General features: G+C 40.5%; 1 protein-coding gene across 1 annotated transcript in view; it reads right to left on the reverse strand.

Annotated features, from left to right (window-relative positions):
- Positions 1-15,709, reverse strand: part of GLB1L3 (galactosidase beta 1 like 3) — a 43,594-nt gene that overhangs the window by 969 nt on the left and 26,916 nt on the right. Inside the window, exons 10-19 of the mRNA XM_012495900.2 lie at positions 11,009-11,093; positions 9,113-9,250; positions 8,244-8,324; positions 7,725-7,831; positions 6,400-6,540; positions 6,005-6,076; positions 5,418-5,496; positions 4,862-4,949; positions 4,447-4,558; positions 90-206 (exon numbers count right to left, since the gene is read on the reverse strand). Of these exons, the coding sequence (XP_012351354.2) occupies positions 90-206; positions 4,447-4,558; positions 4,862-4,949; positions 5,418-5,496; positions 6,005-6,076; positions 6,400-6,540; positions 7,725-7,831; positions 8,244-8,324; positions 9,113-9,250; positions 11,009-11,093 (1,020 nt within the window). The remainder of the gene's footprint in view (positions 1-89; positions 207-4,446; positions 4,559-4,861; positions 4,950-5,417; positions 5,497-6,004; positions 6,077-6,399; positions 6,541-7,724; positions 7,832-8,243; positions 8,325-9,112; positions 9,251-11,008; positions 11,094-15,709) is intronic.

Below are 15,709 nucleotides of genomic sequence, written 5' to 3' on the forward strand. Positions count from 1 at the left end.
CTATTTAGTACAGGATGAAAAAGACACTGCAAGTCACATTTTGATCTGAAAGTTTATCAGATCTCAAGGCAGAGACTGGAGTGACATACCTCATTGTCTTCTGGATGAAGCCAAGCTCCAGGAAGGTACAGTGTTTTCTGAGGCCCAATATTCCAATATCGCCCAAGGTTACGTCCATTGATGAACACGAATCCATAATTCCAGTTCTGAAAGGAATGGTGGCTTGAGATTTGGAAATAGGTCCACATTAGCAAGGTAAAACCTAAGGCACTTGGGGAGTGACAGCAAGATTGAGATACCTTATGGCACTCAAAGGGAGGTGAGTTTAGAGTGGGATATGTTATAGAACTTCTATCTTGCTGTCTAGGAATGAAAGAGAAAAACATAAATAGAACCAACCCTTTAATGGTAAGGCTGCTATTGTTCCTGTTGTGTGATATATAATGTTATATATTTTAAAAAGCAGATCTTCTACTTCCAGAAATAAATATCAGGTAATAATGATGAACACCACTGCTGACAGTGGCTATTAATATAAAAGCTGCACATTTTAAAAGATCTGCTTGCAATATAATGAAGAATTACAGGACCAAGATTTAGAAGAAGAAAATGGAGAGACAAGGAGACATCCAGGCAGTTTTTCCACTAGAGGCACCTGCTTATTCTGGGATATAACAAAGCACTCTAGCATTTAAAACTGGAGTCTCTGAAATGCTCCAAATTAAAGGGCAAAGGTTGCTGGACCAGATTTCAAATAAAGTAGTTATATGCTACATATGAGAGAAGCATCAAAAACATAAGGTATTAAAAAAATAAAAGAAAAACAATGGATAAAGATATATAAACCCTAACCAAAAGGAAGTTTCTATAGCTCTGTTAATATTCAGAAAAATAACACTTTAAGGCAAGAAGCATTATTAGAGATAAAGAGGGACATTTCATGACGGTAAAATTCTTAATTTACTCTAAATGTATATACAACATACATAAGGAAGATAAAAGCACAGATTCAAAACATATCAGCGAAATTGACAGAATAATAAAGAGAAGTAAATAAATTTACAACCATAGTGGGAAATTTTTATACAACCTTTCAATAGTCAATAGGCAAAGCAAATAACAACCAATAAAGATATAAAACATTTAAAGGAAGATGATTAACAAAATTGAACTAATCGACATAATAGAACATTGGTCTAACATCTACAGTATACACATATTCTTTCAAGTATACCTCAGAATATTTACAAGCTTGATCCTGTGTTAAACTAGTCTTCACATAAACTTCTCAGACTATAATGCAATTAAGCAAGAAATTGATAACAAAAAGATAACTATAAAATATCCAAATTCTTGGAAACTAAGAAAAGCACTTCTAAATAAACCATAAGTTTCACAAGTAATGACAAAGGAAGTTGGAAAATATTTGAATTATTTGATGATGACAATAAAATAGATAGAAACCTGCAGGGTATAAGACTATCAGCAGATTTTTCAGCAGAAACCTTGCAGGCTAGCATGGAATGGACCAATATATTTAAAATGCTGAAAGAAAATCAACTGGCAACCAGGAATACTACATCCAGCAAAACTGTCTTTCAAAAATGAATAAGAGATAAAGACTTCCAGACAAAAACTGAGGGAGTTCATCGTCACTAGACCTGCTTTACAACAAGTGCTAAAGGAAGTCTTTCAACTTGAAAAGAAAGGACCTTAAACAGTACCAAGAATCCACAAAAAGTATAAACTTATTGGTAAAGATCATCAAGTTTCTCCCCAGCAACAACATGGCCCCCAGAGTGGCCTGCAGCTTTCTGGACAGTGCCACCAGGACATCCAGTGCCTTAGGTTGAATACTACCTGCCAAATGGCACCTTCAGTCTACACTATTTCCCTTAATAGGAGAAGAAAGCACAGGACTACTACAGCAAAGTTCTGGTCCCAGGGAAGCTTGTCAATGTCCCCCAAAACATGGAAGTTGTCATTATGGGCAAGTCCTTGTGAAGCATGTGACCTTCAACAATCCACACAGCTGTAAGAAGGAAAAGAGAAATTCCAACTTACAACTTAGAGGTGAAAGAGCAAGAGTAGGTATTTTATAATTCCTAGCAGACTCAAGAAGATTGGCCCTAACCTGCAGGATAATTTGCAGACCTTCTCTTTTGTTGGGCTTAATTTGCCTGCCAGCTCCTTACAAAATCATCTTTAAGACATTCTAAAATGCCCATACCGAAGTCAACTTGATACCCTCAGAGAAGCACCTGCATGTGAAGTGCTCACCTTTGTATCCGCTGTTTGTTATGGAAGCTTTATTATTTTTTAGATAGAATTTGCAGTTATGATTAAAATGTTAGGCTAACATGGCAACCCTAAAGCAGCAATTATCCAACTAATAAAACACTAAAATGATTCATCTCTTTCTATATAGACATTGCTTGTCTTAGTACAACTTATTTTTTCTGTATTTCAATATGAACCATTACCCATATAATAGAAAGTATAATATAAAAATTAATAATGCACTGATATGAAATATGACTTATAATTATGTACATTCTGAATTCTTGATTTGAAGAATGTAATTCCTCAGTCATGAAAATAGAATATATTAAATGTATTCTTATTCTATGCGTAAAAAAAAAAAGTATGGGACTCATTTCCAGTATAGGCAAATCCATAAAGATAATAAAAAAATTGCTGTTGCCAGGGGGTGGGAGAAGAGGAAAATGGGGAAGTAATTGCCAAATGGTTATAGGGTTTCCTTTAGGATAATGAAAATGCATTGGAACTAGAGATAGTGGCTGCATAGCATTGTGAAGGCACAAAATGCTACTTCATTGTTCACTTTAACAGAACTAATTTTATGTTATGTAATTTTACCTCAAAAAATCTTTTTAAAACTTATGGGATGCAACCAAATCAATGCTTAAATGATGATTAATAACCTAAATTCATATAATTAAAGAGAATAAAGTCTGAAAATCCATTATCTAAGTATCTATGTCAAGACATTATAAAAATAAAGCAAATTAATCCCAACCTAAGAAATTGAATGAACAAAATAATAAAGATACTGACAGAAATTAAAGAATCAGAAAATAAATATATAACATAGTAAGAGTCATAGCCAAACACTGTACTTTGAACAATTAATAAAATTGATAGTGTTCTGGTGAGAATTACCAAGAAAAAAGAGTTCATCGATACCCTATAACAAATGACAAGGGGAATGTTACTACCAATTATCTCGACATCAAAAACGATATTTTAAAGGCAACATATTTGAAAATTTAGATGAAATGGGAAAATTTCCAGAAAAATATATTTTCTCAAAGCTAACTTTAAAAGAAACAAAATGTGAACAGTACTTTAATCTTTCAATAATTGAATCCACACTCACAAACTTTCTCAAGAAGAAAATGCCAGCTCTAGAAGGCTTCAGTAATGAGCTCCATTAAATGTTTAAGAAGTGATACTGGTCTTACACAAATTCCCCTTCCTACATCCTTTACGAGAGCCCTAAACCCTGGCACCAAAACCTGACAAACAGATCTCAGTCATGAACATAAACACAAACGAAGTCTTAATTATTTATCACAGACAAGCCCTACATATAATCCAAATGTTCAGAAAAAGTAAAATGGTTAAATTATAATGTATTTACTAAATGAACCCAATCCAACAGTGAAAATGAACAAATCACTGCAACATCGATAAATGGCTCAACCTCACCACGCTGAACAAAAGAAAACATATTAAAAAGAAGATGCCCTGTATGATTCCATTTACATAAAGTCAAAATAGGAGACACTGGCCTAGGATGTTAGAAGTCAAGGCAGCAGTGACCTTTGGAGAGAAGGGGGACAGTGGTTGGGAGGGGTGCCAACAATATTGTTAAATTTCAATGATAATTATATGGTGTTCACTTTGTGATCATTTGTTGATCTGTACATTCACATTTTGTACGTTTATGTTATCTGTATTTATACAGAAAAAGATATTCTAGGTAAAAACTAACCTACCAACTCACCCCACACAGAAAAAAAAAGCAAGTTGCAGAACACATGGTACAATTCTATTAGTGTAAAAATAATTGTGTACGTGTGTGTTCAGGCAAAGTTATATATAAAAATGTACCACTGTTGGCAGTGTTGAGTTCTGAGAAGCAGAGACTAATTGGAATGGGGGTGGGTTCAAAGGGGAACTTCATGCTTTGCTCTCTCCCTCTTGTTATTGTTGGAATTTTTAACTGTGTTTTGATGTGTTATTCTCTAAATGGTGATAAATTAGGAAGACTGATCAATGTTGGAAGGCTTGGTTGGAGATGAGGAAGAAGAGGAAAAGAAGAAAGGGAAGTATTCCTCCAGGAACACTGGCTTTGCTTCAGGACTCTTTCAAGATAAAATTGGTGTTTGGAACACCAGGGCAGCAGAGGGCATCACCTACCAGCAGGCTCAGGAAGGTGTCCTTGGGAGAAGGGCCAGCCTTCAAGGTCCCACGGTAGAAGGCCGGGCCCTGGTGGCTGTCTGGGACAGGCTTCCAGGTGGCAGAGCGCAGCCTGGAAGAAAGGCCAAGCCAAGGGGGAGAGGAAGTCCCCTTCCCAACCCAGTTCCCACTGCCCACCCCAGGTGGCCTGGGCCGAGCCTAAAGTTCTCTTTCAATGAGCTAGACTAGACTAGATGCGTTAAGATCAGAATCAGGACACTTGTTCCAGGGCCCTAGTTCTGATGCTGAAGCACCCGACAGCCTGGAGTACATCACTCAGTCTCTTTATCTTGGACTCTTTATCTGCAATGAGGAATCTGAAATCTCTGAGTTTCCTGATCACTGAAGTGTGCACTGGGGGCCAGCCGGAGCATACCCCTCAAAGAAGCTCATTTTCATCTCCAGGGAATAGACGGTAAAGCCCTCCAGGGAAGAGTTATTGATGCTGACAGATCCAGTTATTCCTGCAGATGCAGATGGGACGCAGGAAAGAGAATATGAGCCAGGACTGGATATTCTCTAGCATCTGGGACAAAGCAATGCAGACCTTGTACATGCCTTAGGACAGGGGCTCAGCCAGGAGGGCAAACATTTGTCTGACCTGCTGTGACTGAAGGGTTCTAGCTATATGTTTCCATACTACCAAGAAAGTTCCCCCACTTAATACTGGAACGTTTCCTGAAATTCCCAAAAGGAGACTGGCCCTGCTTCAGGACAAGCCAGCATGGAACACACTGGCTCCACCCTCTGGTCCTGGAGATCAGGCAAGGCAAGGCAAGGGCGAGGGGCGGATTCTGCATCTCTGCTCCCAGGACCCGGGTAGCCCACTGCTGAGTGGCTGGTTTCCCCACCCCTCCCCCGCCCCCGACTCCAGTGCATAGCCCGGGTCTTCGGTTCTGAGTAACTAAGGAGAAGCCGCAGCCAGAGCCCACCTTTCTGCTCATTCTGTATTTGCCATGAAAAATTGACTCGTCCTTGATTCTCCACCAGGATCCTCAGGTATCGGCAGTCCTGCTGGGACAGGCCAGGTCATGGAGACCACGCAGCCGTGGAGGGCGTCTACCCGACAACCCATTTTTTCGCTGAGTTCCACATGGAGAGACACATGGGAGAAAAGGAGGCTCCAGAGCCCCGCAGTCTCCCCTTCACCTAAGGACTGCCTTGTGTTCCTACAGGCAATCTTGCCTTCCCCCTCTGCTGATCCTACTGGGAAAGGCAGAGAGACTTGGCTGTGCCTTTAACCAACTCTAAAGGCACAGAAACCCAACCAGGGGCTGAGGACAGGCTCAGGGCTTAGTGAGGAAATCCCCCTCCCCTCCAGCACGCACGCGGTAGCTCCTGAGGGGCCAGGGCCTGGGAGGCACTTCGGCTTCCAGTCCTGCACACTTCCTGCCGCGGCCCCAGGTGAGGAGCACTACCAACAGCAGGGGTGGAGAAGGGAGGCTGACTGTCTCAGGACCAGGCTCCATCTGCATTTGAGGGGGGTCAAGGGCATCACCTGGACTCTCACATTACATACCCTGAGTTCAGGAATGTGCAGGTCCTTATTATTCTCATTCAGAATCCCTATCATTGTCTCATCCAAAAACACCTGCAAAAGAAGAGCCGGCGTCAGACTGCTAGGCCCACCTGAAGAAAGGGAGAAGAGAGGCTGTGGTTTCAGCAGAAGGAGGTCAGTATGAAGGCAGGGACCAGCCGTGGTGCTCACAGATGGCATGAAGCTGCATGCAGGCCCCAAGAGACTCAGTGGTGATAAAGCAGAAAGCAAGTCTATTTGGCCTGACTTTTTAGTCCCAATGCCTCCCATAAAGTAGGTCATCAAATAGCAACGTGCATCCTCAACCAACTACCCTGCCCAACAGCATGGGGAGGTGACGCATTTTGCTTCCCACACAGACAGCCTGCTGGCCCTACCTGTGCCATGTCGTGAGCGTGGGCACGGAGGCGGCCTCCAGAGCAGATGGACTTCTCATACAGGACAAGCCCGTAGGACTGGCCGCTCCCATTGTTTATGGGAAGGTTCTCCATGTTGACGGGCTGATGCGACCTGACTGGCTATGAGGAGAAATGGCAGGAGCAGAAGTCCAAGGGCTGAGCAGTCAGGATCCTCCTTCCTAAGACCCTGTCATTTGGTGTGGTCCCACCTAATGGTCCCCAAGGGTTCTTTGAATGGGAAATGATAAAACAGATGGCATGTGACACTGCTCTGTGCTTATGTCTCCACTGCCCAGGAAGGAAACTCAGGGAACTGCAGGGCATGGTGATGAGGCGGCAATCGCTATCATCCTAAGAACTGATTAACAGAGGAAATAGATGGGGCACAAGGGCTCACGCCTGTAATCCCAGCACTTTGGGAGGCCGAGGCAGGTGGATCACTTGAGGCCAGGAGTTTGAGAGCAGCCTGGGCGACATAGTGAGACCCCACATCTACAAAAAACTTAAAAATGTAGCTGGGCGTGGTGGTGCCTCCTGTAATCCCAGCTACTCAAGAGGCTGAGGCAGGAGGATTGCTTAAGCCCAGGAGTTCAAGGCTGCACTGAGCCATGATTGTGCCACTGCACTCCAGCCAGAGCCACTGAGCAAGACCCTGTCTCAAGAAAAAAAAAAAAAAAAAAGTAAGTAAATTGTATTCTAAAATAGTTGAAGTCTAGCAATGAATTATGCACCAAGCAAATGTTTCATTACATTAAATTTAGTTACATTAAATAAATGTAGTTTCTTTAGTGTACCAGTCACTACCTTTTCTCTAAAACAGTGACAGCAGAGGTAAAACCAATGTGAATCCAAGGGCTACAGTTTCAGTTCCAAACACCTTTCACCTTTCTTCAAAATAGGACATGAAGGCTGATGGAAGAGGAGGAGCAGTGACCCGGGAGGTTCAGGCCCAGCTGCTGGTGAAGCGCGGGCAGAAGCTAGTCTCCCAATCCCAGCTTAGCAGCTTTTCCTGCGTGGATTCCGTAAGGACCACGCAGTCCAAACAAGAGCATCTCCAGACAGGTTCATCTAAGCGGGAACCCAGGATCCTCCGACATCCTGCTGCCCTTCCCCTGCACACTGACTCCAAGGTCCAACCCCTCACAGTCCACCCGGAAGGAGCTGGTGGCTCTTGTCCCACAGTTCTAAATTTGAAGGAAATGCAGAGGATTTGTTTTCCCACTTCCTGATAAAAAGGTTTCCTGAAGGAATCCCTCCCATCCCTCCAGTGGCCACTCCACCTCCTGTGGCCAAGGAGCACTCACCTCATTTAAGTAGGGTAGGGCATCCCACAGCGGGAGGTACAGCGACGGTCTCATGGGGGGATACACAGCCTTGGGAGTAAGTTTGGGTACTTGGGGCAGGGGAGTTGCTGCAATGGAGATGGGGCACAGGGTGAAAAGTGCCTGAGATGACCACTGCCTTCCCTAAGCCCCCCATGCCTATCCAGCATGGCTTTTGCTTTCATATTGGGGGTTACTCTGTCATCCATGGTACTAAGAGCTTTACAAAGAGTAACTCAATCTTCACAGTCATCACAGGAGACCAAGGTTACCACCTTTACGTTTCAGTGAAGAAACTGAGGCTTATAAAATGCTTAGAACCGCTTATTTTAAAAATCACACAGATTTTAAGCCCAGGGTTTGAAGTTAAGGTTGCCCTTGTTCTCAGGAGCTCGGTGTAACTGCTGCCCACAGGGGACACCCACGCCTTCCTCACTTTTCCACAGAACAGAGACTCCTCATGAGGAGGGCTGGCCTGTAAGTTAAATGGGTGCTGAGTACCTGAGACAGATTCAAAGAGTTTTTGAAGCTTGAAATATTTTTCCGTGTAATCTCCAGCCTCCGTGAGCACAGCATCATAGTCTGCAAGACACCAGGGCCAGTCACCAGCCATGCAGTCTCTGCAGAAGGCCCTGTTTCAGCACCGCTGGCAGGAGATGGCCAGGGCCACTGAGAGTGAGACAAAAGGAAGACGCCTTCCATCCCAAGTGGGTGTGTGATGCCAATCTAAGGACATTCCCCACAACTCTTCCTGGGGACCTTTGGCTGCCATGACACTGGGCTTGTCCCCATTTCACTTTCTAATGCAAACTTGTTCAACCCACAGCTCATGGGCTACAGGCAGCCCAGGATGGCTTTGAATGCAGCCCAACACAAATTCATAAACTTTCTTAAAACATTTTGTGGTTTGTTTTTTTAAGCTCATCAGCTATCATTAGTGTTAGTGTATTTCATGTGTGGCCCAAGACAATTCTTCTTCCAATGTGGCCCAGGGAAGCCAAAAGAGTGGACACCCCTGCAATGGGTACTCTTTTCTTTGCTCAGTCTGTATCGCCCGGCCGTGCAGGTCTGTGCCTTTACAGCGGTCACCCTTCCTACCCTGCCTCTCTTCAGAGGTTCAAGCCAACAGGGCAGTATACCAGATGCGTGAAGCGGAGCTCTAAGTCCTGGAAAGCCTGTCTACCGCAATGACAGCCTGTTGGGGCATTATGAACATACAGAAGGAAGGAAAGTAGATAGGAAAATCCTCAGTACTCAGCATAGATTATAGCTCAAGAACCCAGTGATGCCAGAACAGGCTTCCGGAGCCTCCTCTGTAAAGCCCCACCACTGCCCATGCTGGAGAGGCTACTACACCAGCAGACACTTGCCATAGCTGGTGACGATGCCGGTGTGCTTCCCGAAATATGTGGCCCCGTTCATGAAACCAAAGTTGGTTCCACCATGAAACATATACACATTGAAGGAGATCTCATATTTGATGAATTCAGACACAGCATGTTCAACCTCTGCAAAGGGGAATATGAGAACATAGAGAATGTCAGAAATTAAGAGGAGACAGAAGTCTCTGGCAAACTCTTATCATTTCCAACCCCACTCCACAATCAGTTACAGTAACTCCTCGCTTCACAGCTATACACATTCTTGGGAATGGAGACTTTAAGTGAAATGATATACAACAAAACCAATTTTTCTCTCAATTTTATAATGAAACAATGTTGAAGAAAACAGTTATTATATGAGGATATTCAACCGCTACAAAGATTCCAACAAAGAAATAGGCAGAATTGGCCAGAACTACTCTAGGACACCGCATCCTGTCAATCCCAAGAGATTTTTGAACATTTTTTTCCAAAACATTGAAATAATTTGACTGTAAACTACATCTATTAAATAATAACCTAAGAACTCTCATGTCACTTAAATATCCAGTTTTCCTTAAGTTTTTTGAAATCATACGTATAATTAGTATACCCTCATTACTACCTTCCAGTATAATGTTTCTGGGAACACCGACTTGGAAACACTGCGACAGTCCACAAATGTTTGCTCTTAATCTTGTCACAAAAACTTCCATTTTGTACTGTGTTTAAACAGCTACAATCATCTCTCCACTGGCCACAGTAGGAAGAAGAAGGTTAAAAGTCATTTAGAGCGAGAAGTCAATTCTGGCTGTGCTCTTTATTATTTGTATGACCTCGGGCAACCTATTTTCTTTCTCAACGCCACTGCTTCCTGATCTGTTAAATGAATGTATTAATTCCAACTGTATCATGGGACTGATGAGAAAATTCATGGATGAGGTAATGTATGTGGAAAAGAGGCACAGTGCCTGCCATACGAGAGACCAGAAAACTGTTATTTGGTGGTGGTGGTGGTGGTATTGCTGCGGGCATTATTGTTAGTGGTGGTGATGGTATTATTGTTGGTGTCATTGGTGGTGATAGTGGCATTTTCTTTTGACTTTTTTTCTATTTTTCAACCCAAAACAGGCTTTTCTCAGTCCCCAAGTAGTTTTCAATGTTTTTCTGTACTTCAGATACAAGTGGACTTGTTTTCATAATAGCTCTTTCAAAATATCTTCTGCAGACACACGTGGTTGTTAAGTAAACAACTGCCAGGCATTGCTCTAAGTGGCAGCACTTAATCCTCACACCAGCCTCATGAGGTCGGTTTTATGATAATCCTCACGCTTGGATGAGGTCACTGAGAATTAAAATGGAGGAAGCCTGCATGAGGTCCCATGGCTAGCGCTGCAGAGCTGGGATTAAAACCTGATCTCTTTGGCTCCAAGATCCGTGCTCTTGGCCATCGCTGCGCGTTGTCCCCTGACTATTATTAGTGCTTAGCTGACAATGGCATAGACAGGGCCTATGACGATTAATGTTCCACCCTCCTCAGAGACGTCACATTTTCAGAGAAGCTTCGGTGACCACCTAACCTTACCTGCGCAGGTCTCTGCCTTTTCTATCACTGCACCCTGTTTGTTTGCTTCAAAGTATCCACCAAACATGGAACCATATATTGATTGTTTTACTCTGTAATGATCTGTGGACCTCACTAACTTATACTCTGTCGGGGGGTGGGAACCATGTAATTTCTATCCACCAGAGCATCCTCAGGGTCTGGCTGAGTGCTTGTATGTAAAAAGTTGCGTGAATATCTATGGCTGATCAGGTGAATCAATTAGCAGAGAACTGTATGAATGAGTTCTCATGGGACCCGGGGCCATCTCTTCCTGGAGTCAGACACTGCAAAACACTCACCCTTTGCATCTTTAACATGGTGCTTATCTCCCCATCTGTCAAACCAGCCGACCCAGTATTCCATAATCAGAAGGGGCTTATCTCTCTAAAAACAAACCAAAGCAAACACTAAGTCTGGCAAAAAACAAAAAAGAAAAATCAGAAAACCTGAATACAACAGATGAGAACTTAAGGAACTCATGCCTTTCTCCTTTTTCCCAATTCAGAGCTTTCCCTTTTTGATCCAGTATTTCTTCCCCCAACCCTTGGCCATCATTCATAGCTCTGGCTCCTCCACTCCTAAATGTCCACGGTCTCCAGCTTCATGTGCCTCCCCACTATACCTGGAAAGCACCATCAGCAATTTCAACCCTGTCTCACCCAAGGCTGGTGTTGAAAGAATGGGTTTTGGATACACAGGGACCTGACCGCAATTCCTTATGTAGAAACTCAGATTCCACAGGCTTTCAGCCTGACACCTGCATTCCACTTCTAGCCTAGCATTTTCCGTGCTGCTGAATAACGTAGATTCTGTTTTTAAAAGGTGACAACTCCTCTACAGTAGGCCTGGCTGTTGCTGTGCCATGGATATTAAAATGGAAGATCATAGCTGAGCTGCTTCTGGGTGATATGTCAGCCACTCAGCATGCATTTTCAGCTGCACTCCTGGAGTCCTCTGGCATACTGCTGCTCTAAGATGGTCTCACTCTAAGCCCAAGAGTTGTCAACCTAGGACTTTTGTTAGCTGCTCCCTGGATTTGGATTATGATGTTTTCCAGTTCCTATGTTCTCTTCTACTTCGGTTTCATCTCTCATTTCCTGCATCCTTCAAACACTCCCATAGAAAAGATGGGTGGAAAATAAATATTCTGAGTCCTTAAATGTCTGGCTATCAACACAATTAATATTTAGACTGGGTATAAAGTTCTAAGTTAAAATTCATTTAGCCTCAAATTTTAAAGGCATATGCCATTGCTTCCTATTATCCAATATTTTACAATCGTATGCCATTCTAATTATTTTTGCTTGGCATGTAGACCTGTAGTTTTTCTCTCTGTAGGATGCTAATTTCACAGTTTAGGTCTTTTTCATCACTTACTGTGCTTACCATTTGAGGTAAACTTTTCATCTAGACATACAGATACTTCAGTTAAAGGAAATTCTTATGTTATTTGCAATTTCCTTTCCTCCATGCCCTTTGTCCACTCTTTTTGCAGCCAGTATTAATACGATGCTGGGTCTCCTACAATAATGCTGTAAGACGTTTATCTTGTCTCTTTTATGTTTTGTTGGCTTATACTAAAAGTAATATTAGGAAATTTTATCATCTTTAGCTTCCAACTCCTATATTTAATTTTTAATTTCAAATATTAGATTTTTAATTTTGAAGAGTTGTTTTTGGTTCCCTGATTGTCCCCCTTACTTAACAGCCCACTCTTGTTCAGGTATAATCTTATTCATATCTCTATGCATATTAATAAGCCTTTTTACTACTCTATTCTGTTGCCTGAATTAACTCCATGTTCCCTGATTTCCATTTTCTTCATTTTTAGTTTAATTATTTTCTCTTTGTGAAATTTTATTAAATAAATACAGATCCTTAATTTTCCATTTGTATTCAAGAGGAAAGACTGACTTCTGGTGTTAAAATTGTACTGTGGACTTGATATTCTCCTCCTGGAAATCTTCCAAATCAAAATAAGGACTGAGAAATGGAAACACAAACAACATCCTCTGTGAAGCTAAGAGACATCTGAAACTTCAAAATATAAATTAGGAGGAAGAAGCGCAAAAGCATTGAAGGTCTATCAGGGGTTCAAAAAATGTAGAGAGAGAATGCTCTTTGTCGAAGATTTTAGGAAAGACTAACAGCACAAATTTCTCCCAAGTAAGAAGCGTACTCTATAGTGCAATACCAACCATTTATTATCAGTTACAGAATACGGTGCACAAGCTGGTGAAGGGAATGCACTTTACATAATTCAATGTGTCAGAAGCTTAGAAGGACAAAATTATGGAAGAATCACAGATAAGAACTATAAGGAGGAAGAAGTTGCTGCTTGTGAGGCATCTGGGAGTGGTCCTGCATCTATACTGGCTCCCTGGGAGGATGGAGAAAGCAAAAAGGAAGATGGGCAAAGATAAGAATTCATCCCTGCCTACAGCAGTATGCCACTAAGATATATTGTTAGCACAGTCACATGCTGTCTCTCACAGCGACTTCTCTTGAGTCCTTGAGCCAATAAGAACTCATCTCCATCAAAGATGAGTAATAATAAAAAAGAAACAAGAATAGAATCTACTTTTAAAATTGTAATAAAAAAGAGTTTTTTTCTTTTTTAACAGGGAAAGAAATTAGAGGAGGAACACCAAAAACTTTCTATAGCATAGGTCAAAATAGCAACCCAAAAATATTGTTATAAAGTTAAAAATCCCAGTGAAACAACCACTTCTATAAATAGAAAGCATAAAAACAGAACCAAAAGTACTCAAGAAAGACATGATAAGAAAATATAAGGAACTAAAATATGACCTGGCGAAGATTTTTTTTAAGGCAGATAAAATAGAAAATATTAAGTCCAAACTGGAAGCAGCTAAAAGGAAAATAAACATTGTGAGGGACATAAAAAGAAAAGGAGTGAAAAGTGAGCACAGTTAAAATGAACAGAGAGTAGAAAGAATGAGAAGAAAATGGATGCAGGAGATGTGAAAATAAGACAGAAGAATTTTGCATTACACATACTTGTAATGTGTTTTTAGGACACATACTTGTGTCCCTAAAGAGAATAAACCAAATAAAATTTTTTAAAACATATTTAAAGACATAATCAAAGACTCACAATTTCCAACAATCATGATCTATGTTATTTGGACCAACCCTCTCATTGAGGATTTTTACAAAGTTAAATCAAATATAATATCACCATAGATACAGCTGAAAAGAGAATTCGTGTATATGAAAATAAATCTGAAGAAGTATCCAAATAGCAGCAAAAGTAGACAAAAATGTACAAACTAAAGAGATAGACAGCACATCTGAGAAGGTTTAATGAATTTAGCTGGAATTCCAGGATGAGAGGAGTGAGACAACAGGGCAGAAGCAATATTTGAAGAACTACTACCTAGGAACACATACATTCTAGAAGCCCGACAAACTGGAATAATAAATTAAAAGATATTCAGAAAAGACACAGTTCAACTGCAGAAAACAAAAAACAAAACAAAAAATTCTTAGTAATAAAGGAGAAAAAACAAGCCTGACAGAAGACCTCCCCGTAACAGCAGTGAAGTTGGCAGACTGTGTGCTGAAAGAAAACTGCCACCTTAGAATTCAGAGCCAGGAAGCGACTGGAGCCTAAAAACAGAAAGTCTGCCATAAACAGACATCACTAAAGCATTACTTCAAGCAGAAGAAAATTGATCCTGAGTAGAATCTCCAGGATATGAAAAATAATAGAAAGCAAAAAGATAAATATTGGGCTAAAACTAAAGGAATATTGATTGTATAAAACAAATATTTTTAAGAGTTTTAGAGTTTTAAAAAGATAGAAATCAAATACAAGAAAAATCCAGAAGATGCATCTGATGGAGTGGCCAGAGTCAGAATGCTTGCTCTGAGACACTTGTACAATCCAGGGAGAAAGCAGAACTTCAGACTGCAGGAGATTCAGTACTTACATTAAAATTTCAAGGATGACTTTTAAAAGATAAAATCAGACTCTATAACTCCAGAATGATATAGGAAAAAACAGAGATTTTTTTAAATAGTCGAATCCATAAAAAGAAGCCAAGATTGTAAAGAAAAATAAAAGAAACATTTAAAAGCAGGTACATAATCAGATGGTAGGTTTATCTTCAGTCTAACAAGAATTACACAAAATATGAGTGACTGAGAGCTCCAAATAAAAGTTTAATTGTGTCAGACTAAAATAAAAATATTCAACTAATTTCTGATCTCTAATAAGAGAGATGTCTAAAGAAAAATGTAGAATTACAGCAAGATTAAAACCCAAATGTGGATATAGAAAATGATACACCATTCAAATATTAATCAGAGAGGTCTGGCATGGGAATATCAATGACAGACAAAAGTGACCTTAAGACAAAAAGCAATACTGCATACAAAAAGGATGACTCCCTAGTGATAAAATTTCATGTCCATGAAGATAAAACAAGTCCACATTTACACAGCCTCAAAATACATCCAGCAAGCTTTGATAAACTTGCTAAAGTACAGGTAAAATACTAAGGACTACTGGTAGAAATGCAAATCTGCAATTATGATAGAAATATTAACACATCTCTTTCAGTGACCAATACAACCAGCCAAAAAAACAATTGGAAATAGAAAATTAGAATAACACAATAAATAAAACTGACATAGAACTTAAACAGAATACTGCACCCAGTACCTCAAAATACATTCATTACAAACACATAGGGCATTTACCAAAACTGACCATTGATAGGACATAAATACAAACAAAATTAAATATAAAAAATAAAGACTCACACCTAAAAATTGAAAACAAATGAATCTAACTCTACACCAAGTTGGTAAAACAATTACATAAAACAAAGAAATTATTCCATGTAACCTTAGTACATAGAATTTTCACTACACATTCTCTGTGTGATATACCTTAAAGATAAAAAGAAAAACCACAGAAATCTTTAAGATCATTAGATTTTCTTATTTTCAGTAATATTATCAGTGTTGTT

The sequence above is a fragment of the Nomascus leucogenys genome, chromosome 15, assembly GCF_006542625.1.
Source record: "Nomascus leucogenys isolate Asia chromosome 15, Asia_NLE_v1, whole genome shotgun sequence".
Classification (NCBI taxonomy): Eukaryota; Metazoa; Chordata; class Mammalia; order Primates; family Hylobatidae; genus Nomascus; species Nomascus leucogenys.